The sequence below is a fragment of the Colias philodice genome, chromosome 9 (assembly GCF_061535455.1).
Source record: "Colias philodice isolate Cphi_HAF_F1 chromosome 9, ilColPhil1 Martin Lab GWU primary, whole genome shotgun sequence".
NCBI classification, from domain to species: Eukaryota; Metazoa; Arthropoda; class Insecta; order Lepidoptera; family Pieridae; genus Colias; species Colias philodice.
Window position 1 is genome coordinate 1,733,444 of NC_143094.1, and position 27,786 is coordinate 1,761,229.

Sequence of the window (27,786 nt, forward strand, 5' to 3'; positions counted from 1 at the left end):
ATCTATTAAAAGAAACTGCATCAAAATCCGTTGCGTAGTTTCAAAGATTTAAGCGTACAAAGGGACATAGGGACAGAGAAAGCGACTTTGTTTTATACTATGTATAATATAATAATGATAGTGATAGCACAGTATTACAATATTATTTCCTACAGTAAGGAAACGCCTTTGATGTCGCGCGATGCCGCCGCCAGCGTAGGTACTTACGCTGCCACACGAAAATACGCTAGGGTTGCAACAAATGGGAAATAAAACAATTGTGATTATTAATATTATGATGAAATCATTTATTCATATGTACATTCAAAATAATTGCGATTATTAAATCTGATGTAATCATTTGTTCATAAATATATAATTACAGATATTGCACTGCTAAATATTATTTACGTGGACACTTTATTTTTGGATGTTCTTAATTGTATATTATACCATTTAAGAAGTAATGCATTCGCATTGGGATGTACAATCTGATTAGAAAATAATGAGGACAACATATACATAGCTTTGATTTTAATTCAACAGATACAATTATTAATACAATCTTTCTGAAATATTGTTTCCTTCTGGGATTTCAATGTAGATTTACATCCGTAAACGGAACAGTTTTTGCGCGCCATAATAGAATATGTAAGTACCTATGTATAATAAAATTATTACACAAAAAATACGACTGCGTCGTCCTTTCGCGATAGTTAATGCAAACTCAGCGTGATTGCATTAAGCGGCCCGCGTCGCCCGACCCCCCGCCAGTTCCCCTCCGTTTCTCTGCACAAGTACATTCGTCGCCATACTGTAGGAAATATGGTGATACTGTGGTGATAGTCCGGCTAACGAAAGATAAGACTGGAAAAGGCGGCAAATTCAAAAAATCATCATATTAAGGTAACCTAATGGTAACTTAGGTTATAGTTGGAAATAAAGTTTTGATACTTTAATTTATTATTACGAGCTTTGTTTTTTTGAGAGATTAACAACCTCTACAAACTCTTCATCTATATAATATTATATATATGTAATCTGGTACAGTTATCTGATACAGATAAAAAAAAGAACAGCTAGTGAAAGTAATAAAAAACATAATAAAATACAATTAAATTTTGTTTAATCAATATAATCATATTAAATCTAAAAGCCGCGTTCAGCCGCGAATAAAGAATAAGAATCACTATCATTATCTCTGACATCATTAACTCTTCCATTTCTGCAGTTATTCCATCTTGTTTTTTTTGTACTGCTCTTCAACATGAATAACATGGTTCGGTCATAGAAGAAATCTCGTTGAGATACTGATTTTGTGTCTTTAAACATTTTGAACGGACAGATCGTTCAATTTTATATTGTTGCTTTAATAGTTTATAACTGGATTACTGGTATCATCCATGCAAAATAATAATAATAATATTAAACAAATCATATAATGTGCAATGCAATCAAGATGAAAAGTATCAAAATATCAAGTCACACTGTGTGTTTTTCCTTGAAAACTACATCTCTTTCAAATTGTTTCTTTTTAAATTTATTAATCATAGTTTAAAGTTTTCGTCATGTTTTCAACTCAGTTTTCAATTATTAGAAATCACTAAAATCCTAAGCTAAAATCGCAGAAAATAAAATCACTTTGACAAGCTTTGACACATCAACAACTCAGGTTTTAATGACAGTTAACTGTTAAGTGTTGCCAAATAAATTTTCGAAATAAAAAGCCAGTCTCATCTTTCGAACCAGACGTGACTAGTATAGATTTATTTATTGATTTAATAAATGAAACGATACCAATTTAAATTTCGCGCTGTTTATGTATGATGTGCGCATGTCTTAATGCTCTAAGGCGCATGCGCAGGTTTCAATTATTTTATAACTAGTGCCCCGGCTTCGCCCGTGGTACATATTTAGTATCCTATATCCTTCTCCTGGCTCTAAACTACCTCCCTGCCAATTTTCAGCTAAATCGGTTCAGCCGTTCTTGAGTTATAAGTGGAGTAACTAACACGACTTTCTTATAAATATATAGATTTTAATAAAATAAATAATTTAACAATTTCAATGATGGACCTATACGGACCTAACGGTAAAGAATACGATTTTGATAAAATTCGCCAATTTTGATATGGATGAGGTGCTAAAGTGTAATTTTTTTATACCCAAAATTAAAAAAAAAATATTTAAAAAAAAACTAAAGGGGACCTAACGAAAAAATTGTGGGACCTTATAGGACCTAACGAAGACCTATAGATTAAGGTCATTTTTGACCCAAAATTCTATGGATGGGGTGCTAAAGTGTAATTTTTTTATACCTAAAATTTAAAAAATTATTTAAAAAAAAACTAAAGGGGACCTAACGAAAAAATTGGTGGACCTTAAAGGACCTAACGGGGACCTAACGATCAAGGTCATTTTCGACCCAAAATTCCATAGATGGGGTGCTAAGTTTGCACTGGTAATAAAATCATAAATTGTCACAGTATTAAAAATAAAACACAATAGTTACCTAGGTTTCGTAATAAGGGTTAAAAAAATAAAAATTTTCTCATTCTTTGGGCGTATTCAGAAAGAAAGCTTGAAACTTATAAGCGCTTATCGGCGCTTGTCATGTTCATATATTTTCCTGTCATTTTCCTGTCAGTGCTGGTAACCCGCGCAGGAAAATATATGAACATGACAAGCGCCGATAAGCGCTTATAAGTTTCAAGCTTTCTTTCTGAATACGCCCTATAGATATTATGAGGTATCAATGAATATAGGCGATAATTTCTGTACATCAAATCTATTGATTGAAATGTGAATATGATTATCCGATTTACTGATCACTGACCGATTGACATATGAAGTATGAACAGTCAGTCAACTTGTAATTTCGGGAATCGGAATTGATCGGAATTCGGAACAAATCGAAAGGTCTATATTTACTGAAACTTTCGCTTCTTTGATTTTGTTGTTTTATTTTTCAGTTAGAAATCGATTGCGATTTCTATTTATGTCATTTACAATTATGCATAATTTGAAACATGTTGTAAAATCTTCAAAACTAGTTTTGAGTAGGCGGTGTTGATGTGTCGAGTCAGTTGTTGTTGTGGATTGTGTGCATTTTGTGATTCCAAGTTGTTATTGAGACAGCAGTATGCACGAATTGCTGAAGCACGTGCTCACCGAGCGCGACCTGACCCGGGCGGGGGACATTTTTGCAATCCCTGACTCAGATATTGTGAACGATATAAATGAAGTCGTAAGTATTTTGCAAACTTTTTCACGACAACATTGACATATACAAAGATATATAGCTATTGTAGGCTTACGTGGATAAAAATAAAATATCTGCGCTTGTTTTGATTATTTATGCAATATAGAATTAACTGCAATCTCTGCATATATATGCATTCAAGTGAAAGTAGCCTTGTAAATATCCACTCTATTACCTGTTGGAATATTTCTTATTTGGTTTTGATGCATGTTAGTTCAAATTGAAGTTTCCATATGTTTTGATCATAAACATTGTACAAAAAATTTAAAACATTATAAAAACTACAATCAGTATTACCACATCACACAACTCATGCATTTTAATGAATTCAAATTAAGTTGTAACTTGTAAATGTCTGCATGTTTATATCATTTGTGTTTGTGCTTGATTTAAACATACTGCAATGGTTCACTGGAGAAATAGATCAATGTGTAATCTAATACATTAATATTAAACATATAATACATGTTTTGAGACATTATGATAGCAGCATGTTTTTTAGTAGCGGGTCTTTCCCTATTTGTTGTAAATGACATAGGTATAATTCTTTATTTAATATTCTCATTAATAACTCAGGCCCCGGAATAACGTCGTGGCCCGATCTGGCCGTTCGGGGCTCAATGGGTTAATTTGGGACTACAAACCTGAAAAAAATAATTAAACCAATAAGTATATTATACTATCAAGTTAACGGAAAATTAATAGGAAATAAGTTGTTATAGAACCACTGCTGTTGTTGTCATACCACAGTTAAATGCTTGAATGGTGACATAATGCATGTTATATGTTTATGTCTCAAATGGTTATGATAAATGATAAAAATATGCAATGTTTTAAGTTATAAATAACATTATGTAATGGATAAGGCATTTCAACACACAAATGTTAATTATTTTGTATATCTATATTAATATTTTCAATGCAAGTCTTCCTGTTTGTCTGTTACGTTTTTACAGCTAAACTAAAGTATCTATTATGATGAGATTTTTAATGAAATGCAAGTAAATACTGTAGTAGATAGGGAAGCGTTTAACCACAATCTCGCCTGATGTTTTTACCTTTTATTATTTTCCACAAGTGGAACTTTCGACGCACAGCTATTAGAGAAATATAGTGCTAAGGAATTATTAAATTGTTTCAGTTAAAACAGATAACAGAGATTTCATCTCGACCTGACTACATTCGTAATGACCGTGATCAGGCACTCATAGAGATATGCGTCACTCGCGTAACATCATGTATCAAAGAGACAGGCACTCTAGAGAAATACTGCAGCGCTCTAGTGGCGTTACTTGAGTCGTGCCTTCACCATAACTTGATGCCTGTGGGACATTTGCGAGATGACGATCCGCCGCACGCTAAAATAGCTTCCGATATTATTGCGTGTATAGTGTTGGTAAGTTGTTTATTTAATTGTGATTCATTGTGAGGAAGTTTGTGTGTAAATTGCTAGTTGATTTTCCTTAACTGGTAACTGCTGTTATAATTTTATAGTATTAAAATAATATTACCTTAATTTCATGATTTACCCCTGAATTGATGTTGAAGAATCATTTTTCCTTATTTAGTTATGCAACAGAACAGTACTATCTATACACAGGCTTTCTGCTTCTACATTTTCATAATTATTTAGAACTGCAAACTACCCTCATTAAATTCTCTATACAAAACACTTTTTTTCTTCAGGTATCATTCCCCTTACAATCCGACAAAGAGTCGAGTGGCAACGCGGAAGTTATGGAACTATTCCTACCAGTTGCCGTGCAATTCCTGCACAAGGGCAATCGGGAGATATCACGTCACATGGCGCGATATCTCTCGCTTGCCGCGGTGCACCACGCGGTGTTGTTGAAACCACATGTTCAAACCATTATGGACTCTATTATGTCAGGTAAAAATAGCTTACTATTATTTATCTATTTTTATAAAAATGAAACCCGTTTTCGTTGACGGCATCACGCGTGAACAGGTCGACCGTTTTCGATAATTCTTTTTTTATAATATTCCTTGAAGTACGAGGATGGTTCTTACGGAGAGAAAACGTAAACATGTACCACGGGCGAAGCCGGGGCGGACCGCTTGTATTTTATAAATGTGCAAATAACAAAAAGTAAAATTACCTAAATTATCACAAAATAAATGAATAACTCCATCTGTGGCAGAAAGAGATAAACTAGACCATAGGAATGATGTATAGGAAGGATGAAGAAAGGATGTAACTTCTATTTAAAAAAACACTATGTGATTGAAATAGTACTGGAAATGTATTTCGCTTCCATCGCAAGCGAAGCCATGGACGGAAAGCTAGTTTCAAAATTTTTAAACCACATCAGTCCCCTGTTCAAAATTGACATTTCATTTGTTTTAGGAAACTACCCGCTTTGTCGAATTCTGACGAACTTATACGAAGTGTGCCCAGAACCTTTAGAAGGTCACGTGACCGCGCTTGTCGCGTTGCTCCCACACGCAGAACCCGTAGAGAAGAGTTCTCTATTCGCACTGTTTGAGCAAATAGCCGCAAGACGACCGGAAGCTTTGAAAACAGCCGTGCCGCAGTTGATTTCATACTTGTGCCCAAATAACACACCGCAGAACGATCCGGGATGCATGTGTATGGATTTGCTGCAGGTACTTATGAGATTTTTGTTTGTCCATTCATTCAGTCCATTCTTTGTTATTATATTTTATATACTATAACACAATGGACATATCTTATTTAAAAAGTACTGTTTTTCAAAATTTATGTCTTACTACATTTTAATTATTTTCTTTTTTCTTACATAATTCCCCAACATTGTTAAGGTAAAACACATAAAATTAATCACTTAGTCAGCGCGACTCGCGCTACGGCGTTCGATTACTAGCAGCCGCGTGCGACGTTGCCAGTTTACGCTTTTAACTGTGATGTTCCCTCACGAGTAACCGCGTGCGGCGTTGCCAGTTTGCACGTCTACCACGTGACATTACCTAGAACCTTACCTTCTAGGTAATAGCGAGCGTGAGCGCAAGTCGTCCCTCGCTAGTTGCGGAACAAGCGGGCGCGTTGTCTCGGGCGGGCCGTGCGGCACACGCTTCGCCGCGGAGCGCTGGCCTTATCGCAACCACGCTCGCCCGTGTTGCTACTACTAGCCGGGTGAGTATCAACCTTTACAGTAGTCAAAAAGCCCTTACAAATGTTAAAAATAAGCCATGTGTTGCCATTATTTTCGTAGCTAGACAGAGTCGCTTTTTAAATTATACCACATTCATTTGTGATTTATTTTATTTACTTACCAGGGTGAAAGTTATCCCTTTCATTACGTCCTTCTGTAGTTAGTTTGTTTTGAATTATTTTACACTTAACGCTACAACAATATTTTAATTTACTCCAAATCACATCACTTAAACTGGCGCAGGGCGCTTTATAAAAATACAATTTTTTTTTATTTTAATGCATATATATTATATAATTTAATTTTTTATATAATACTTATGAACACTACAAACTTTTCACGTGTCACGTCAAACGAAGTACTAGTAACATATACCATATTTCACATTAGGAAAGAGCGCAAGAAGCGCTAAACTTCGTAGTGGAGAGATTACACGGTGCGGAATGGTCAGAACAAGCGGCGCTCATCCGGGAAGCGACCGCGCTGTGTAGCGCTTACCCTGCGTTATTTACTGACCGATTGCTGGCCGCGTTGAGAGCCAATCATAGGTGAGTGACGTTATCATCATCACCCTCATTCATCATCACCTTTATATTAATAAAATTTCAATTTTTAACAATAAAAGTAAGTATTATTTTAAGTATATGTATTGAAAACTTTCATATTTGAAAGTTCACGGAATAAAAAATAGGAAAAAGTATGCCTACATTTTGACTTTTACTAATATGATACAATTGTTCTAAAAGCTTTCGAGGATATAAACATAGAACTCGTAGGAGACGGTATGTATAACTTGTGTCATTAAATCCTGCTACGAATATTATGAATTTGTATTCATTTATTCTTATTAAAAATTTATTTCAGTAATCGTCCAAAATCGACTCATGGAGAGATAAATAGAACATCCGGTGGTGTGACGATCGTCAAACTAGGCGGTCAGAATTCCACAGGCAATGTTATTAGCTCTGGCACGACAACAGGGCCCTCAACTACCGCTGGGGCCCCGGCTGTGGCCCCCGGGCCCTCAGTTGTAACAACGGGGCCCACTGGCCCTGTTGGCTACACGCGGAGGGCCAAATTGGGAGACTCGAGGAGTACAGGACGCTTGCATCCGGGCCCTAATTCCCATAGAAGCATGACAAGATTGAATGTTGCTGGTAAGAAATAAATAATAATAAGTTATAACAGCTCATTTTGTCTCTCTGTTCACTTTCTTAAACAATCCATATTGATGCACTTCTGATATCATGATTACTTCGTAATTCCCTTTTACATTTCTCACATACTTTCTGTGTTTTGACATTATGTAAATAAATTTTAGGTGGGTCGGTGGGTGGACTTCACAAAAGCATGACTCGACTATCATCATCACAACAAATCAACGCACAAAATGCAAACCTTCCTGCACCAGGTATAAACACAGCATTTTAATACTACAACAACGTAAAAGTACCCTACTCTATACTAATAAAATGAACAGTACACTAATAATCTCAACAAATATTTCAGTACCCAATTCTAAGAGTACTGGGCCAAAACCGGTTGGTGCTGCAGCAGTGTCGGTTAGTATTGAAAACATTATATTTACACATACACACATGCATATCCGTCTCGAAGGACCAAAAAACAAAGCATTTAGTTTAGTTTTTCGAGGTATAAAATTCAAGTTTATAATTTTGTATTAATTATTATTTTTATACACAATTTCAGACGGCAGGACCGACAATAATATCCGCACCACTACAAACTCAATCGATTTCAGTGAATCCACTGATTGGTAAATCAGCTGACGGGCTAACTCCGATCACGTCCTCAGTGTCTATACAGCATTCGAACACGGCTTTGGGCCAAGTGTCAGTGATTACTTCCACAAGTCCTTCTGGGCCAATTCTGACACAAATTGGCACGAATTCTGTGTCCATTTCTGGCCCGGTGACTGTGACGTCACGCCGGGCTAACAACACAAGTGTTACAATGATCAATAATGACAATTCGAACCATCGGATCAGTGTGTTCGAGCCGTATCCTATGAGGGACACAGTGCAGCACTTCTGTGAGAAGCACTTGGATAAAATAAAGGCATATATGGATAACGTGTCGTTGAGGATACCGCCACCCGCTAAGTGTACCATTGAAGGTGAGTGTTTTTGTATTTTTGTGGGTAGTTTTAAATTTTGTTCATTTAAAAGGTGACATACAATGTTGTTTTCGATTTGATAATAATTTCACAAATGCATGACGCTATTGTCTGCCTTTACCATCTTCATCTTTTTATTAACATATTTCTCTTTTTTACATACAGCCAGTACAAATATTGTTATTTTTATTATGGTTCATAAAATCTTATTTTTAACTTATGAGCGAGCGTCTTTAGATTTGTAGAACTAAACAACAATATCTATTTTCTAAGCTTTATTGGTTTGTATTATGGATTCATGACAAATAATAAAGTATCAATGATGACGAAACCTTATCCTGAGAGGGTAGTAATCAGTACATTCATCATTATAATTTTATAAAGTTATTAATACAATGATAACAAGTCAGTAATAACTCAGGCCCCGGAATCACAGACACAATAGAAAATCTATTGTGTCGTGGACCGATTGGGCCGTTCGGGGCTCAATGGGTTAATATGATGACCAAAAGGTCTGTAATGAAACATTTACCGTTTGCTTTACCAGAGCGCCGTTCCAAAAAGCAAGCGCGTCTCCAGTTCGCGTGCGGTCGCCGCGGGCCGCACTGCCTGTACGCACGTGCGGCGTTCTCCCTCCGCACGAGAGCGCCGCGCGTGTGGATACACCTCATGTTCCTCGCGCTGCAGGCGAGACACGCGGCCGCGTTGTCCAGCCGGGACCCCACTGTGGCCAGCCTCAAGCACTGCTGGGACATACTCAAGTGCGAGAACAAGACGTTCCTCACGCTGGTCACTAGTGCCTTCCCGGGACTCAAGGTGAGAATTTCACTTATTTAGGTAACGATGAGGCCTGAATTGGAATCATGAACGAGCAATCGCAAAATAATTAAGTATGAATCATATGCGTAAGTATGTAAACGTAAGCATAATATCGTAGTATTTATTCGTGGTTTTAAGAAACCTGTTGATAATTTTAGAAACTGTTTTTATGAGACTATAATATGTACTCGATATTTTCATTTTCAATCCAACAGTATTCATTTTATAATTACAAACGTATAAAACGTGGTACATGAAACTGATCAAAATATATTTCCTTTGCTCCACACAGGAACAAGAGATGCTAGTGAACGAACTACGCGCGGCGGGTTTCTTCGACGTGTTCGAAGTGAACGCCCAAAGCGAGCCGTCCAAGGCCACGTGGGGGTGTTTCCTCTGCAACCACCCGGAGAGGGCTGTGGGGTTCCTGGCGGCTGACGGGCAGCCGGTCATCGAGGGGCAGCTCAAGGAGAAGAAGGGCAGGTGGAGGCTGTTCAGGCGCTGGCGGACGAGGTACTTCACGCTGTCCGGCGCGCATCTGTCGTGTAAGGGATCGGTGAGTGTTAACCCCGTGACCACCGAGCAGCCCGATCGGGCCACGACACAATAGATTTTCTATTGTGTCTGTGATTCCGGGGGCTGAGGGATTGAATGATTTCATAGACAAATCAGTTTTTGAATGCGTAAATTCATACACGTCAAAAAATGGCAAATCTGGAAAGCCGATAGTATGTCAATCTTTTATGTTAATTTACGTAAAGTTAAAACAGAACACTTTTTCAAGTTTTATTAAAAATAGTCTTCAATAATGACAGTAAATGATAATTATTTTGATAATCATAAACAATATAAACATTACAGAGCGGCGGCGAAAGCATAGACATAAACCAGATCCGTTCAGTTAAAGTGTCACGAGGCGCGCGTAACATTCCCAAAGCGTTCGAAATCTTCACCGGCGACCAAACCCTGATCCTGAAGCCCAAAGATGGCAAGAATGCTGAAGAATGGGTCCAGTGTCTCAGTATAGCGGTAGCACACTCGCAGGCGAGAGACGCGCCGGCTAAAGCCAATAGTCTACCGGCCAGGGGACTGACGCTCAAGAGCTTTTGAGTTTGTGAGGTAAAAACATTCAAATTGACACCTTATTCCGTGGCAGTAGTGATCAAATTGTGTAGGCTCAATGGAAAACTCTGCCGTTTACCGGCCAGGGGACTAACGCTCAAGAGCTTTTGAGTTTGTGAGGTAAAAACATTCAAATTAACACCTTGTTCCGTGGTAGTTAGTTATGATCAAAGTCTATTGTTTAAGCTCAATAGAAAACTCTAAGAGTAGGCAGAGTTTTGCGACAGGCAATTTTTGAGCGCGATTCTGATTTGTTTATTGTATGAATGATTTTGAGTAGCCATTATTAGACATAAAAGTTGTGAATGTGGCTATTCTAGTAAATTGTCAAAAAGTGGCAATTTTTAAGGGTAATTGCGACAATGTTGAGTTTTAAAATAATTAAGTGCCTTATAAAATTATGTAGCGGATATGTTTTTGTGAATAGATTGTCATATTTTATCTCTTTCGTTCTGATATAATTACTTATAAAAAATTTTTTAGGAAGTGTTATAATAACTGAGAAATTATGTTTGAAAGCGTTTTTAGGAATTGTTGAGATTCTAGCTGATAGCATTTTAAAAATTTTAAATCGGCTTGTACTTAATTATTTGTCAAGATTATATCTTACTTTATTGAATTGACAAGATTTTTCAATTATTTAATTACCACTTGCGTCACGTTTCAATGAGTTGATTAAATTCTAGATAAGTATAGAGTTAAATTCTGTATTTTATTAATTGAACTTTGTTTTCCAATGTAAATCGACTTTCAAAACCTTTTTCGTATGATTTTATTGAGTTAGTTATATTTGTATAGTACCTATTTTAGAAAAAAACTTACATTTTATTCACAATTGATGTGTTATTTAATGTAGATTTAAGGTACTTCAGCTTTTAGGAATTTTAAAATCGTTTTTATAAAAAATTTCCCTTGTGTCTTAATTGAATATTATTTTACTTGGAATAATTTGGATCATTGCATTCCCGACCAGTAGTCATTTTGTTTAATTCCCTTTATATTTAATAGTTTTGTGGTTTTATTGAAATCGTCTTAAATATTTGTATATTATGAATTATTAAATGTGTACTTAATAATCAAATTACTTTGTGATAGAAAACGTCCAATAATAATCCTGGGTTGTAACAATTTTTGACATGTTTTTTTCGTGATTAAGAAAAATTAAAAGACAATTATGTAGCAATGTGTAAAGTACAATGTTTTTATACATATTATATTATAATCGGTTAATGTTTAAGTTGTTGTTTTTAGGATACGTTAGGATTAAGTGACATATGACATGAGGATATAATGTTTTAATGTTGATTATTGATAAATTTGGATTTTATTTGTATATAAGATTTTCAGATGAGTTTTTACTGGTTGAAGACTGATGGCTGGTCATTACCAAACGTTATACTTACTCTTGTTTTTAAAACTTAACCATTGCATATTTTGGCACAAATGGTTTAAATTGTGATCATTTGTGCCTCATTTATTTAACAGAACACAACATGCTTAAAATCGATAATTTTAATAAGAATTATAGTTCGAATGTTAGAAATTTTTTGAATTCAAAGAGATGTTGTCTCAAAAATCCAACTATAGGTACAACAATGTTAAATTGATTTAATATATTTTACAAAGTTTTAAGTTTTAAATTAATAATAATCAGGTAACATTAATTATTACCGAGGTAAAAAGCCAAATAAAAATAATCTATTTTTATCTAGACTATCGGATATTACGGCATGTAAATTAACTTTTAATGAAATCATTATGTAGGTACTTACCATAAGTTTAATAATTATTATAAGTATATTGTATTGCCATATTCCTGCAGTAACGTAGTTTTACGATTCTTACAAGAAGTAACCAATCGTTCGACATTAAATATTGTAGTCAGTATCCTGTCTCTTGAGATATTCGACAAAAAGGAAGGAATAGATTAACAAAGGAATTAAACTTAACCTAAAAATATAGGTTAAGTATATAAAATTAAAAATGTATGGCACTGCCAAAAAATCGATTAACGATCATTTTATGATAAAAAATGGAAAGATAGTGTAATTTTGACATTGTTGAACAGTGACGCGAAACTGCGGACCTTACATAAATAAATCAGTTTGAACGGACATAAGCACATTTACTTATGTACTTACTTATAAAAATAACTTGCTTTTTTTAGAGAACAGGATTTTAGTGAACTCCTCATCAGTAGAATAGGTCTCTTTGTTTAAATTTACATTAATTGTTTTTGTGGTTTATACTTATTGTAGTTTCCATTTTGCTCAAAACAAATACATTGTGTTTACTATGTTACGTTTACCTACGTTGTTCTTAATGTTTTAATGATCCGTATTCCTGCATATTATAATGAGTCAGAGTGTTCTAATAATTTGTATTTTTTATTATAATAATCAATACACATAAGAATAAACTGTTTATGGTTTCGTTTTTCTTATCAATATTATTCTAACCATTTCTATTTTTGTACAAACCCACCGTAAATAATGACCGGTAAATTCTTTAACAAATACTTAGGACGCTGTCCAGTTGCATACGTCCATAGACTATAGACTAAAAAAGCGCGGCAAAATCAATTTCATGTACTTATGAATTGGTGCTATTTAAAAAATTGTACCTTATAGAGCGCTTCCAATGCGGTGTTATAGATTTTAGATTATATTATAAGGTTTTAATGTTTTACATACTTGTTTCGTGTTATTATCTTTATAATATATTATCAACTTTTTCAATAAAGAACTGTGTGAAGTAAAGAAATAAGAATGATTTCAAATTATTAAGATACTTATAGATTGTTACAATGAACGACCTAATGTATAATTAAATAAATTTATTTGTAGTTCTATTGTAATTATACGAATTGCTTAGTCCGAAGCATTGCGGGACTACACACACTATCTTGTGAATGCATGAGAACAATTTTGTGAACTTCGGATTAAACAAGAGTATAATTATTATCTAACAAATTGTTGTTTACTTAAAAATCTCCACTACCGCAAGTGCGTGAAACAATAAGACCTCATACAGTGCTATCGCCTCATATATAATAATGGCGTTTGTACTTATTGCCTTATTTATTAGAGAATAAAGTTTTGTTTCAAATACTTGTATTTTTTATTTCATTCACAGTATGGTTCACTGAAGGAAGAAACTATGAAATCGTTACTACTATAAGTAAAAAAAATCGGGCAGGCCATAAACAAAAAAGAAGAAGAAGTAAAAAAAAAAACAATTTAATATTATGTTAGTGTTTATTTGTATATTACAAAATATATTTTATTTAAAAAATCATATACATTCGCCTGGTTTTAAGCAAATTAATTGCTTTCTAAATCCATCATTAGGCTGTATTGCTGGCCTCTTAATTTTAACTAAATTGTAAGCATTTTCATAACTCATTAACTCATAGTGCATTAAATAAGCTATGGTAACCATAGAGGTTCGCGACACGCCCGCATTACAATGGATGAGAACATTTTCTCTATTATCTATGGCATTTTTTACAAATGGTAAACAATCTTTCAATACAAGCTTAATGTCAGATTCAGGCAAATCTAATATATTAACAAATTTATTATCAACGTCAACATTAACTTCTATACCTAAACTTAAAACATGTTTTATATTGTAGGTCTTTAAAATACTATTGACTGCACAATCTTGGGAACCAATGTACAGATAATCTATTATAAGTACAGGTATGTCATCTGGTTTAGTATCTACTACAAAACCATAGACATTTTCATTCAGTTGTGTTAGCTCTTGGCCTATTTCAATATACCTCTTTCCATCAACTTTAGTTATGATGGTTTCTGTTTCTTTCAGTTTCTCTTTCTGTTTACGTAATTCACTTAAGAAACTCATTCTTATTGATAACAAGTATTTATTTTCTAAGTAAAAAAAAATGTGTGCGTGTACAAGTGTACACACGTAAGAAGTGAAACTTCTTTATAACCTTATTTTTCAAAAAATAAATTACTTTATGCAACTTGACAGAAATACGTCGAATCACGCGTGGTAGGGATAAGAACAAGATGGCGCGTAACGAAAAAATGTTACACTAAATTTTTTTCCAACCCCGATAAAGAAGTTTCACTTCAATAAAAATGCAACAATGATAATATTTTTGGTTTATAATCACTTTAAAGTTAATTCACAATTCTTCATCAGTCACTTGATCACTTGTTATACACTTTTCACTTATTTTTTGTTCATTAAACACCAGATCTTCTGGCTTATATTCAACATCACATAGATACAAGCCATGTGGTGGTATGGATTGTATGAAGGTGTGCCACGAGTGCTTTGAAGGCACCTGGAGCATCACCTTGATCTCCTCTGGTGGGAGCTTACCGATAGCCACAGATATGAGAGTTCCGACCATGCGACGGATCTAGAATATTGGATGATAGTAAGTAATTTAATGTGCTTTCTACAATTTAGTACTTAATACATTGAGAATTTCAATTTTTTATTATGAAACTTTTATGTTCTTTTCCGAAAATTTGTATGATACATTTACTATAAAAAATGAACGAGTTCGCCGAGCATACGTGTCAGAAGTGAAACTTATTTGGCAAGATTCAAAGATAACAAAATCGTCGCCATACTCCATGACGTGACGGCATTGCAATGACGCGACCTTGAAATTGTATTCAACGCGCCTAAAGAAGTTTCACTTCAAGATGCACGACATAATATAATATTATTTCCAATACAATTTTTCACATAACTTTTTTTTATTCTAGATTGAAAAATACATACCTGATTATGAACAAAACCTCTCCCCCTTATTACTATATCCCAGTAATCCAAAATATTATCTTTTAAATCAGTGCAGGATGTCACACAAGGTTTTCCCGGCCTTACATCAATTGAATAAATAAGTCGCCTGTTTTGTTTGTTTTGCAATGATTTATCAAATTTCTTGAATGTCGTAAAATCGTGAAACCCAACAAAATATTTGGCACCCTCTTTGAATCGCTGTATGTCAAAATTGTTTATTCTGAAAAAGTATTCAAGGGTTAAACCAAGAAAGGTGCAATTGCAATGCAATTTTGGTTGCTTTTCAAATAAGTCGGTTACTATTGAAATCCATACTAATATTATAAATGCGAAAGTAACTCTGTCTGTCTGTCTGTTACTCAATCAAGCCTAAACTACTGAAATTATGACCAATTTACATGAAATTTGGTATGGAGATATTTTGATACCCGAGAAAGGACATAGGCTACTTTTTATCCCGGCAAAAAGACGCAATCCCAGAAATCCCACGGGAACGGGAACGATGCGGGTTTTTCTTTGACAGCGCGGGCGAAGCCGCGGGCGGAAACCTATAACTGTAATAAACTTGACGAATAGGAATTTGAAAAGTACCTTATAAAAAAGCACCTCTTCCACTCCTCTATAGGTACATGTTGAAATATAGTTGTATTTTCTGGTAATTCCACACCTGGCTTGGGTACTGCAAATCTGTAAGAGATGATAAGTTATAAAGTCATATTTTGCTTACTCTTAAAATGTCTATAATATAAAATATATCAAAAAGTGGTTTAAAATACTTTAACAATTGAATATACCTAGGTATAATAGAAAATATTCTTATCTATACTAACATTACAAAGCTAAGAGTTTGTTAGTTTGTTTGAACGCACTAATCTCAGGTCAGATTTGAAATATAGCCCATTTATCGAGGAAGGCTATTGGCTATATGGCTGCGGGTAAAACCGCAGGGTATAGCTAGTTACAAATAAAATACTGAATAAAACCTGTATTACCTGTATAAATAAGTCCTACTGACAGCATTAAATCTAGCACTGAAGTCGTCATTTACTCTTAGTGTATTCTTCACAATAATACTTAACTGATGAATGAGAAAAAACTTATTTAGTTCATAGGTAATGAAATGTGGGTCATATACTTTTGGTCCGGGCCTTTCTAAGTCAACGTGAGCTGTTGAGTTTAGAGCATGGACTCCTCCATCTGTACTGTGGAAAAAAATTGGTTGTCTGTAAAGTTGGTTTAATGACGATAGTTGAACGTGACAACGTCTCTCGCTTGCACTTCAAGCCTCACATGGAATGCCTCAGAGCGAGGCCGCATGAGTCATGTTTTTTCGTGCTTGCAGCCGGCGCTATCGAATTATAAGACGTTGCCACGTCAAAAAGAGCATTATTGTATCAGTATATAATAGGAAAGGATTGATTTCTAAAAATTTTCTACCAGGATTGATACAAAGATTTTGAACTAGACAGCAGTATGGAAAGAGGTTAGGAATATATGTATTTAGTGGTTTTATACAAATTCTTCTTTGGAAGGTAAGTATTACGGGTAAGGTACAGTGTGATTTTTTTTAATAAAATAAGTACTTACTTAATATATTATTAAAATATGTATGCAAAATAAATTACCGGCTCGAGAGCTGAAGTAAAGGATAATTTACTGGTCTGAGCTGTTTTTGTATAGCAATTTCCATTATACCCTGGACGCTTTCAGGATCAGGATAATTTCGGCCTTCCTTAATCCATAGTTTCTCAGCCGCCCTGTTAATTATTATGTAGTTTAAATAAACATAATATTGTTGTTACATAGATATCGGCTAAAACATAATATAATGTAAAAAAACGGACCTAAATCTTGTACCTATGTATGAAAAATATGTTAAGTAACGTGCTCTCATTATTTATTTTCAATGGAAAATACAATAATCATTCATAAAACTTCGTAAACAAATATATATTCAGTAATCAGTGAGAAATACGCTATTGTGATGTGAACTCAAGTCATTGTCAAAATCAGCTGTTCATTGAAATAACTGACACAGACGGAGGACGGAGGACCACAGACGTATGTTAATAGCATATACAGACGCTCCGATTTATTTTTATTTACAAACTTTTACAAATATTTTTTGCAGCTGCGGTTTACACACGGCACCACACTCCACATCTTTACGTTTAGTGGTACCTCTATTTCATTATTTCGCTTTACCTACATCTATAAATTATAATTCTATCAACTTCACAGAGAACTGTGGGTTATTCTAATTCGTTCCGATACGGTCGTACAAATATAATTTAATAAGATTTAGATATACATATTTGACAACATAAATACAGCGGCACCACAGAGCGTAGTTTTTAGATTTTTTTCTACACAAATTGATGTTATATAAAAATTATATATAGGTAATGTAGTTTTTAAATGCAATGCATAGTTTACATGCTATATTTATTACCGCCACCCTTAGATCATTATTGACCTAAGCCGCCACCTCACGCCATTGATATCGCAAAGATATCGCAACATGCACGGAAATATAGAAGTATTAGTATAATGCCATGGCAACACGCCTTTTCAATTCAGCTGACATTTGACACGTTGTTAATATTTACAGTGTCACTTCACAGCTGTCATTCTGTCAGTTGGCGAAAATGGCTCGACGGACGTGGCATATGTTTACATTGATAACGATAATATTTACGATTTTATCACTCGCAGGCGACGTTTTTTCGTCAACAGCGGCACCATGGTACGAAAATCTACCAGCAGTGACTATGGATTACAAAGTCCACATCGACGCCGGCAAAGAGGACTGCTACTTTCAATACGTGCAGCCGGGTGCTACATTTTACGCTAGCTATCAAGTAATTACTTTCTCTATTTTATTGAACATGTGATAAGGTTTTATCGATTGAGTCGCTTCGATTATCTGTTAATTAAGGTGATAATGTGTGAACTTGTCATGTTTGTAGGTGCTGAAAGGTGGCGATGGTATGTGTGGGTTCGCGGTGCGGCACCCGAACGGGAAGATCGTTCACCCTTACGAGTGGCGGCAGAGCGCGGAGTACGCGGACCAAACTAGTTCTGGCGGCTACTACGCTGTGTGTATAGACAACCAGTTCTCGAGATTTGCGGGGAAACTAGTCAATTTGTACTTGTCAGTAATAAGATATGACATGTGGGAGAAATACGCGAAAGAGGTGGAGGAGCTAGACATGAATATCAAGAATTTTACAGTGAGTCTAAGAATTAAATTTTCAAATTAATAACAAACAATATCTATGTTAATTTAATATAAGTATTGAAACATGCATTTAAAGTCTAATTATTGTATTCTATTACATTACTTAATTTAATTTTTCTGCATGATTGCACATTGCGTATCCATTATATTTGAAATCCGGCAAATCAATACCATTTGCCAATATTCTTACTTTTGTGATTTATTACAGACCTCAATTCAATTTGTGGAGAGGAATATAAATGATATACTACAATATCAGTACCACTCAAGGGCGAGGGAGTCACGAGACTACAATTTGCTAGTCGATAACAATACATATGTGCTCAGGTATGTTCCATATTGTTTAAAAACGATTGTATTATTGAGACAAATAGTTTCCGTGCATCACAGATGAACAAAGATGAATACTACTAGGACAACTTATTAATATTGAAATGTAGTCTTTGACTATTACAATTTAAAACGTAAATGATTAAGAAGTAAATGACTATTCATAAATTTATTGATGACTTGGATTGAATTTTGGATAATAGGCTTTACTTTTTAACACAATCAGCAAAACTTTAATAAAAATAAAATTGAATGATATAAATAACCTACATAGCATAAATCAAAAGTTGCATAAGTATGGACCAATTTCAACAAACAGCAAATTAGATGAGGTTCTCTACCTCAAGGTGTGTCTGTGTGTCAAGTACTTCTCGAAGAAGTCTAATTGAATAAATAAATGTTTGAGCATTTCATAAAATAAAATGAAATAACAAAACAAGTAGGATTTAATGTAATCTAGTCTAGGATAACTAAGATCTCATACCAAAAGGGCTTAAATTTTAGTTTATTTTATTTAATTTTCAGATGGTCCATGATACAAATCCTAGCCATCACTGCAACGGGCACACTGCAAGTCTTTTTCCTTAGAAAGCTCTTTGAAGTCAAGGATAACTCGTCCAAAACGAGAATATAATCAGAGATCTTATTAGTTAACTAATCATTCCTTGTTGATCTTTTTCTATTATTTCTGATCTCTTTATAACTTTCTATTTTTGTTTCGCACGCATTTAGCTTTTAAAGTACAATTCCATTTAGCTGTTGTAATTTTATTGTTATAATTCATTTTATAATTTGACTACTAATTTTAAGGCTGGAACCAATAATTTTATTATGCAACTTTATGATGATCAATTGTTTTAGCTTTTACTTGTAGCAAGCATTTTTATTTTTAGTTAACTATTAAATAAATAAAGTAATTTATTTAACACAAATTCGAGAAAAGACATTTTAAATATATTTTTAGAAAGTATTTATATAATATTATCTATGGCGTATCTTTTTTATTTTTTTACTGATTTTAATTGTAAGATGAGGGAGACGTTCATAATGTTATGATAAGAATAATCATTAAACACAATGTTATAAATTCAAATCAACGAATGTTGTGTAACTACTTAATGTTATGAATTAAATATTTTAATTGACAAATGTTGTTTCGTTTCTGTACCTATGTCCGTTATGTCCTATGATGTTTTATTCCTTTTGAGTTATCCTTAAAAATGTTAGAGTATGAAAAACTACATGACTAGTCTTATTCCTGATCTATGTATTTTGAAATTAAATTGTATTGAGAAATTCTCTATTATTCAATCCCTTCAGAAATAAAGCTAAAAAGTTAGCAATAGTCAACTCATCAGCTTGTTAGCGGTCTCGTTTTCTATATAAAATCCACGGTTCTCATATTCGAACCCTCTATGTGGTGCACATACCTACAAATAGTTCAGATTCTAAACTAGTAGGTATATAGTTATAAGATTAGGGTCAGCTCAGACCGAGACGCGACAATACTGGAAGAGGCCAGTGATTTTGAGGCGCATCGCATCGTCGCGAGGTTAATTTTACTTGTTCTAAACTTTAGAACTTAGATACAGATACAGATAGAAATATTTCAACAATTCCGTTTTATACTTAGGTAGAAAATAAATTAATACAAGAACTTTTCATCCTTCTATCCAGTAGTTTTTTTGGGAAGAATATCGTAATGACAAAAACAGCTGTAGTGTGAAACAACCTTTACTTTTAGCGCAATAAATTTTATGACCGTCATAAAACACGAAAATTTTCAAACTATATTAGCTTGTGATATTTGGTCAATTTTGTTTGAGTATCATGTGCTATGCCAGCTTAACCGTGAGATTAAATCTTATTATGTTCAAATGAGAATAAAGGTTGGCACTATTGTTGGTAAAATATAAAAATGAAATTTGCTTTATGGGTTTCCATGTTCTACTTACTATTTTATTATTTAAGAACAATAAAACTTCTTAAGGCAGGAAGGGTAGGAAGTGCAGGGTTGAGGTGATGTGGTTAATATAATAAAATAAAGTTATAAAAAATAAAAACAACTTTATTATGAGAAATTATATTTGATGGTAAATTACATTAACAATAAGTTTAAAATATGGTATAAATGTTTTCTATAAAATAAATTAAATTTAAGTACAAACTAATATTATGGTCGTTTACACTTAAGTGACGTCTTATTAAATTATTATACATACACAAAACAGAAAAATACGTCTAACTAACAATTCACGAGGAATGTTATTTGAATTAACTGTACAATTTTTGAAAAAGATTCAATTTTAACGATTTACTCATCCGCCTATTGACTAGTAGTTTTTAATAGCGGCCAAGTAGGCATAGATCACGAAAATAAAAAAATACATAGAGCAGCCATAGACACCTTATAGAGATGTCTATGGTTGGACGAATTTTAAGCTTATCCTACACAATCTTTATGTACAATAATTTGTTTCAAATCTCATACGTAACTGTACATACTTATATACTCTCATAGAGCAGTAATCGCTAATATAATTTCGTAAGTAAGCACCACTAATTCAGAAGGCGCATCACCACACTTATCGCTAACATTTAGTGCTCAATACAGGCAGTGTTTGGACGGCTTACAAATATTATTCAAACAGTGCAAATAACGTGAGTCAGTCAACACTAATTATATTTGTGTAAACTATCCCTAGATTTCGACACGAACACTGAACAGTCCATGGAATAAAATTTTTATCGTAAGTATATACAAATGAAAAATACGTTAAATACACTTTTAATTGATTGAATTCCGTATAAAATATCAAAATAATTTATTTCACAGTACAGATTTATTATATTAATTTAATTTCACGATAAGTGTCAAATTACTTAATAGTCGCAGCCACGTTTCCATATTATAGTCACATGGTCAAACAACTAGCAAGTCAAATGAATGCAACAATTCAATTTTGCAATATGAGTCATAGTCAAATAGGCTCACATGGCCAAATGGTCAAACTGGCTAGTTAAGCTAATCAAATGATCAAGGACCATAATAAAGACACATGGCTAGGGTCAAATGCATCATTAGTCACACGGTCAAAGTAAATGTCCCAGTAAATGTCCATGACCGGTGGCTACAGAGTAAGTGTAATCAATTTATCAAATGGCCATACAGTCATCATGGTCCAGTGACTATCGAGCAGTATATCAAGTGGTCCGCTTCTTCTGCCCCAGATAAATGTCCATGACCGGTGACCAATAACTACATGGTGACTAAAGCGTAAGAGTAACACAATTTATCAAATGATCTGGCTGGCTAGCTAGTCAAATGGTCAAGTGGTCCGCTTCTCTAACAAGTAGAGTCAGTATATCAAGTGGTCCGCTTCTTCTGCCCCAGATAAGTCCCCGACAGCGCCAACAGGCGGTACCGCTGCCGCAGGTTGCGGGCGCGCACGTGCGCGGACGCGATCTCCGCGGTGTAGGATCCCGGGAACCAGCCCGCCTCGCCGTCCCGGGTGCGCTCGCCGTAGTACCAACCTGGGGTGATAATAATTAGTTGGTACTTTCTAGTGTTTGATTTTACGCGAGTATTCCATTTAGAAATTAAAGACTTTTTAACGGATTTTAAACGCGATTTATTCATTATTTTTCCGACGTTTCGAACACTTTACAGACTGAATTTCCCCGTGACCACGCTCGCTGTCATTGTAATATAATGAATAAATCGCGATTAAAATCCGTTAAAAAGTCTTTAATTTCTAAATAATTAATTGGTTAATTGTGATGGGTATTATAAAATTAATTTTGAGATGCAGAATTTGGTTTTACTTTTTTAATTTTTAGTTTGTTCAATTCCCGGTTGTAGCGAGTGAATTTTCTAAAATCCTCGAATGCAGTTCTATTTCTTTTTAAAATAGCAAAATTTTAAATCACCAGTATTTACTTTCCCTCCAGGGCCCATCGAAAATTTCCACACCGTATAAGGTGTGTTGATATTTATTTGGCTAAGTTGGGCTATAGGAATTATGAACTTTGGCTAGGTATATTGAACATTTTTTATTGAAAACATCGTTCGGTTTGGTATTCATTATGACGTATTTTGATTTATTAAACAATTGTTAAAACAATGCTTATTACAAATTATCGAAAAATTACTCGATTTTAATAAAACAACAATGTCTTTACCCTCGCTAGTCTTCCTGGTAACATTCACGATATCCCCTTCAGCGAGCGCCAGTTCATCAGGCTGAGCGGCTTTGTACGCATATAGGGCTGCTACTTGGGGACAGTCCCAGCCGGCGTATACTGCATCGCCACCGGCGCCTCCACCTGCGGGTGATAGGGCTTCGCCCCACCGTTGTGCATCGGTCTCGCTTGCACAGGACATTAGCTGGAAAGAAGGGTGATGTTAGATAAATGCGTATTGTGATAAAAAATAATTATAAATTCATGAAAATCGACAGTAAAGTGCATTTACGTACAGTTTTAATAATTTTATGATATTTATTATATTTAATGCGAGAAATGTTTTCAAAATAGTATTAAAATACGCGATAATACCTTAAAAACTTAAACTTTTTTTACTATTTCATAAAACGTGAAATATTTTTTTACAAATTTTTATACCTTTTTTATTTTACCATTTTTAGCTTTTCGTTTTCCTTCCCATTGTCGTCTCTATAACGTTTTACAATTTTAAGCTATTGCATAGCTTCTATCGCGGGCCTTGAGCGCGGGGACCGAATCGAGAAATTCCGTAACGAAAAAACCTCACGCTCCCCACTCCGACGGGCTCGGAGGTGTGGCTTGAAGGCATAGCATGCAATAGCTTTACCGCGGCAGTCCCCGAGTGCCACACCTCTTTTTTTCTATTTTTATTATACCATTTTAAGCTTTCCATTTCACTTCACTTTTAATACATAAGTAACATAAACATATACCATCTCAACAGTCCGTCCCTCGTGGTTCTCCAGCAGTGTGAGCAGCAGCGCGTGCTTGGCGCTGGCGGCCGCGTCGCTCGCGCACACGTCCACCAGCGAGCGGAGACAGTGCTCCACTGCCACGTAGTAGTCCTCGCTGGGGGAGTGGCGGGAATGGTTTTTTTGAGTACAGATTAAAAATTAAATTCAGCCAGCGCGATCTTAGATACGGAATGCTTTTCTAAGTACTTAGATATTTAAAAAAATCTTTAGCGGTCAAATGCAAATGTGTAAAATTACGAAGACAGATTGAGGTAAATTAAAGAAGAGAATTCCATTCATAAATTTATACTCAGAAAGAAAGAGAAGTAGAAAAAAATAGAAAACAAAAAAGAGAATACAAGTTTTTTTTTAAGTTAATGTTTAGTTGAGTTTCAATTTATAACTTGATGAATTTTTCGTAATTTTTGCAAATGTATTTGCTATCTTATTGTCTCCAACCTCTTAAAAAAATATGAATAAATAAATCAATCAATATTAACCAACATAAACGTAACTTACCTCTTTTTCTTGGTGATAACTAGGTGATCGTTAAAAAGGAAAAGATGCAATGGAACCTTCTGGAACTTCTTGCCAAAAGTCAGCTTTAGTTCGTCCGTCTTCCACACGAGGTGCGTCATTTCGCCGGAACGAACTAACCAACGTACTGGCCTATAAAGATAAAAAAGTCTTTTCATGTTTTTCTGAAAGAATTTCTTAAAGAACTTCTAACTTTTTATTGGTTTAAATAACTATTCTACTAAAACTACTCTAAATTATTTAGTATACAAAGTTTTAATATGTACATTGTTTTGTAATAAAGTTTGTTCGTAAATTCATAATTAAACGCTATTATTTGTTTCTTATTTAAAATTACAAAAAGTTAAGTACAATAAAGAACTGGACTCACAATCACGCTCAAAAAATCAGAAGAAAACTGTCTACGCGTTTATTGGGCAAAGTTTTCTAAACATATTTAAAGAACATGTTTGTCAAATAGTGAAATGATGTCCTAGTTGTCTAATTTTGTAATTTTGTTATTATTGTATAATAAGCATTATTTTAATTATTTTAATTTTCTTTCTTTTATATCTAATATTTAATTATTGAATTTTTAATTATGATTTTATTGTAACACGCTTTAAATAACTGTAAGCTGTATCTCATTATAGTAGTAATTGTACACATTTTGTTGGGTTGCGATCTGCTCCCGAAATTGATATGTCGCCTATGGGTCCGGCACGATCGTGACCTGTTGTGTGTATTTAATTTAAATAAATAAATAAATAAAATGAGCGTATACAATTAATACGCTTTGATCGTTACTGCCACAAAATAATTTGAACAAAACCGTTCCAACACTTTTGGGTCATTTAACAGGCATGTGTGAGTCAATTTGTTAATAGAATGTCATTTAACAGGCGATTAATAAAAAAAAAAAACAACAAATAAGGGCACATATACACACTTGCGATCACGCCTGGAACACGCGGGCGATAAGTCGGGTGCCGCTCGCAGTGAGGGCGGGAAGTGTATGACGGAACTGAGTCGCCACATCTCTTCCAGTCGCTCTGTGCTGCGTGCGCCTTCGTTGCATTGCGATACGAACTGTGGATGGAGTATAGATTATTATAATATGTGACAGAGGGAAGATGGAAGGCTTATATATTATGTTAACGGAAATGTATGTAATCCGTCATTGTATAAAATTCCTAGGAAATGTATGTAATTCCTAAAATCGCACGGAAATGTGTGAAATAAATTATTTCATACACATTTCCTAGGATTTGTATACATTTCCTTGATTTCATACATTTCCGGTAACATAAACACACAATTATTACTTTAAATCACCATATTACTGTACTGCAAAACAGCTTTTAAAGTTATTTGGTGGATTGTAAATGTGGACTGGCTCATAACAAATAGTGGTAATTATTGCAATCAATATCAGTCAAAATAAGACAAAACTTCACAAACTTTAAAATTCACGACTACTAAATGTACAAATTCTCACATCATTAAGCGTAGCGAGCGCGTGCATACACCCCTCGTACTCCGTGTCGCTGGGCGCCAAGTTCCGCAGCACCGCGTCCAGCAGCAGCGGCAGCCGCGTCACGCGCTGCATCGGCAGCAGCAGGAACGAGTGCAGCGACAGGCTCTGGCACGCGGAGTGACTCTCCAGCCTGTAGAGATGGGACATTTTTGTTTTTGTAAATAGAGAGTTGGTTTTGAGAAGTTATAATTGAACAGATGAAGTTCAACTGGTGGGTAAAAAAGTTACAATTATAAAACTTTTGTAAATAGGGAGTTGGTTATAGTTTTGAGAAGTTATAATTGAACAGATGAAATTCAACTGGTGGGTATAAAAGTTACAATTATAAAACGTTTCCATAATAAAACAAACCGCTTTCATTGGAGTAATATTTCTTGTCTTTATCCACATCCTCTAAAATGCTATGCTGTATACGGGAGATTCAGGAATGCAATTATGTCTCCCAGCCGCTGCAGCGCTCGCACCATGAGCGCCTGGTGCTCGCAGCCGCTGCAGCGCTCGCACCATGAGCGCCTGGTGCTCGCAGCCGCTGCAGCGCCACACTCACCTGCGCAGCGCCGCGGCGAAGGCGGGCCGCTCGCGCAGCCGCTGCAGCGCTCGCACCATGAGCGCCTGGTGCTCGCAGCCGCTGCAGCGCCACACTCACCTGCGCAGCGCCGCGGCGAAGGCGGGCCGCTCGCGCAGCCGCTGCAGCGCTCGCACCATGAGCGCCTGGTGCTCACAGTACTTCACATATGCGTGAAAACGTTGCTCAGCATGCGCACGCACGATGTCACATATACCGGCCAACAGAATATTGTCCTGCCAGCAACGCTCCATGTCGGCGAGCAGCATTTGTGAACATTTGCGCACTGGAAAAAAATGTTTAAGTTGAGTTAATTTAAGAATTTGATATCATTTTTTGGGTATATTCGAAAACTTAAAATATCTTCTCCTGGAAAGAAGATTTGCTAAACTTTTGCCACAAAAATTCTGCTGACTAATCGCACTCACCAGGTATTATAGTTCCAAACAGAGTTTCCCAGTCCTCCTTGGACAGCACACCCGGCTCTCTGAAGGCGGGGTGCGATATGAAATGCGTTTCTAATACGTTTAGGGAATTAAGGTACGATGCCTCTGATGTGAGCAGCTCGAACTTCGCTTCTTGGAGTTTTTTCTGGGCTGGGGCGAGTGAACCTGAAGTAAATATTAATATTAGGACCTACTTTCTATCACGAAAATGATTTCAGATAATGCACTATTTCAAATTAAAAGTTGTGAATTTCCCGAGGTCTACAAAATTGATTTTGACCCACCAGTTTTTTTTTGGCACCACTCGCCTGAAAGAGTCATCGATCAGAGTCAAGAATCACTGTTAAGTAACAAGGCCGCCCAATAAACTTTACTACAAATAACAATAAAAAATATAAAATGTTTTTATGTAAAATTGTAAAAAAACCTTTATATACATTAAAAAGATAAACGAATAATTATAATACTAACATAGTTTTAAGGTCATCATACTAACAATTATATGGATATTAAATATAATGAATTGAATATGCATATTATCTGAAATGAAATGAAATAAATAAATACTCACTCAACACAGCGGAGTTGAGCACCTCGGGCACCTCGCACCAGAGCGTGCGCGCGGGCCCGCGCGGCGCCACTAGTGCCATGGCGGAGGGCCGCGACGCACTGCACGTGGAGCCGCCCGCCTCGTACGCGTCCGAGTCCGAGTCGCCCTCGCGGCACGCGGACTGTACGGTGACCAAGCAGTGTGAATAGGGCATATTGGGTACTTTTTGACGTGACAACGTCTTATAATTCGATAGAGCCGGCTGCACGCACGAAAAAACATGACTCATGCGGCGTTACCTCGTTCTGAGGCGTTCCATGTAAGGCTTGAAGTGCGAGCGAGAGCGCGGAACGAGCGACAAAGAAGCACAATCGGACGTTG

General features: G+C 35.3%; 5 protein-coding genes and 1 long non-coding RNA gene across 12 annotated transcripts in view; 2 read left to right on the forward strand and 4 right to left on the reverse strand.

The window, feature by feature from the left end:
• Window positions 1-1,088: 1,088 nt before the first annotated feature.
• LOC149485625 (uncharacterized) lies at window positions 1,089-2,432 on the reverse strand. The gene is made up of 2 exons (XR_016316049.1): window positions 1,621-2,432; window positions 1,089-1,370 (listed from the first exon to the last, which is right to left on the reverse strand). It is a non-coding gene; the product is annotated as an uncharacterized LOC149485625 (long non-coding RNA).
• A 407-nt stretch (window positions 2,433-2,839) lies between these two features.
• melt (ventricular zone expressed PH domain-containing protein melted) lies at window positions 2,840-13,581 on the forward strand. Of its 2 annotated transcripts, XM_089698888.1 has the most exons (13): window positions 2,840-3,226; window positions 4,383-4,637; window positions 4,928-5,132; window positions 5,610-5,869; window positions 6,228-6,374; window positions 6,784-6,941; window positions 7,258-7,550; window positions 7,715-7,804; window positions 7,903-7,955; window positions 8,104-8,530; window positions 9,078-9,346; window positions 9,642-9,905; window positions 10,211-13,581. In XM_089698888.1, the coding sequence occupies exons 1-13, from the start codon at window positions 3,122-3,124 to the stop codon at window positions 10,457-10,459; spliced, it is 2,775 nt and encodes a 924-aa protein (XP_089555014.1). In that variant the 5' UTR covers window positions 2,840-3,121; the 3' UTR covers window positions 10,460-13,581. The 2 variants fall into 2 exon arrangements, with proteins under 2 accessions (XP_089555014.1, XP_089555015.1); XM_089698889.1 differs by lacking the exon at window positions 7,715-7,804.
• Window positions 13,582-13,725: 144 nt separating this feature from the next.
• LOC149485627 (putative dual specificity protein phosphatase DDB_G0283417) lies at window positions 13,726-14,350 on the reverse strand. Its single transcript, XM_089698893.1, has one exon. It carries the CDS (start codon window positions 14,339-14,341, stop codon window positions 13,766-13,768), a length of 576 nt encoding a protein of 191 aa, XP_089555019.1. The 5' UTR covers window positions 14,342-14,350; the 3' UTR covers window positions 13,726-13,765.
• A 275-nt stretch (window positions 14,351-14,625) lies between these two features.
• LOC149485628 (tRNA pseudouridine synthase-like 1) lies at window positions 14,626-17,283 on the reverse strand. Of its 2 annotated transcripts, none has more exons than XM_089698892.1 (6): window positions 17,120-17,283; window positions 16,888-17,019; window positions 16,255-16,464; window positions 15,854-15,949; window positions 15,242-15,482; window positions 14,626-14,870 (listed from the first exon to the last, which is right to left on the reverse strand). In XM_089698892.1, exons 2-6 carry the CDS (start codon window positions 16,950-16,952, stop codon window positions 14,631-14,633), a joined length of 852 nt encoding a protein of 283 aa, XP_089555018.1. In that variant the 5' UTR covers window positions 16,953-17,019; window positions 17,120-17,283; the 3' UTR covers window positions 14,626-14,630. The 2 variants fall into 2 exon arrangements, with proteins under 2 accessions (XP_089555018.1, XP_089555017.1); XM_089698891.1 differs by having other exon boundaries at window positions 17,107-17,283.
• A 598-nt stretch (window positions 17,284-17,881) lies between these two features.
• On the forward strand, window positions 17,882-19,982 carry loj (p24 family member logjam). The gene is made up of 4 exons (XM_089698894.1): window positions 17,882-18,123; window positions 18,232-18,495; window positions 18,712-18,830; window positions 19,359-19,982. The coding sequence occupies exons 1-4, from the start codon at window positions 17,911-17,913 to the stop codon at window positions 19,465-19,467; spliced, it is 705 nt and encodes a 234-aa protein (XP_089555020.1). The 5' UTR covers window positions 17,882-17,910; the 3' UTR covers window positions 19,468-19,982.
• Window positions 19,983-20,880: 898 nt separating this feature from the next.
• Window positions 20,881-27,786, reverse strand: part of Exn (Ephexin) — a 43,791-nt gene continuing 36,885 nt past the window's right edge. For all 5 annotated transcript variants that reach the window (XM_089698910.1, XM_089698913.1, XM_089698911.1 and 2 more), the window contains exons 9-17: window positions 27,427-27,586; window positions 26,838-27,020; window positions 26,491-26,695; window positions 25,806-25,974; window positions 25,257-25,396; window positions 24,311-24,460; window positions 23,771-23,906; window positions 23,016-23,220; window positions 20,881-22,367 (exon numbers count right to left, since the gene is read on the reverse strand). In XM_089698910.1, the coding sequence (XP_089555036.1) occupies window positions 22,201-22,367; window positions 23,016-23,220; window positions 23,771-23,906; window positions 24,311-24,460; window positions 25,257-25,396; window positions 25,806-25,974; window positions 26,491-26,695; window positions 26,838-27,020; window positions 27,427-27,586 (1,515 nt within the window). In that variant the 3' untranslated portion in view covers window positions 20,881-22,200. The remainder of the gene's footprint in view (window positions 22,368-23,015; window positions 23,221-23,770; window positions 23,907-24,310; window positions 24,461-25,256; window positions 25,397-25,805; window positions 25,975-26,490; window positions 26,696-26,837; window positions 27,021-27,426; window positions 27,587-27,786) is intronic.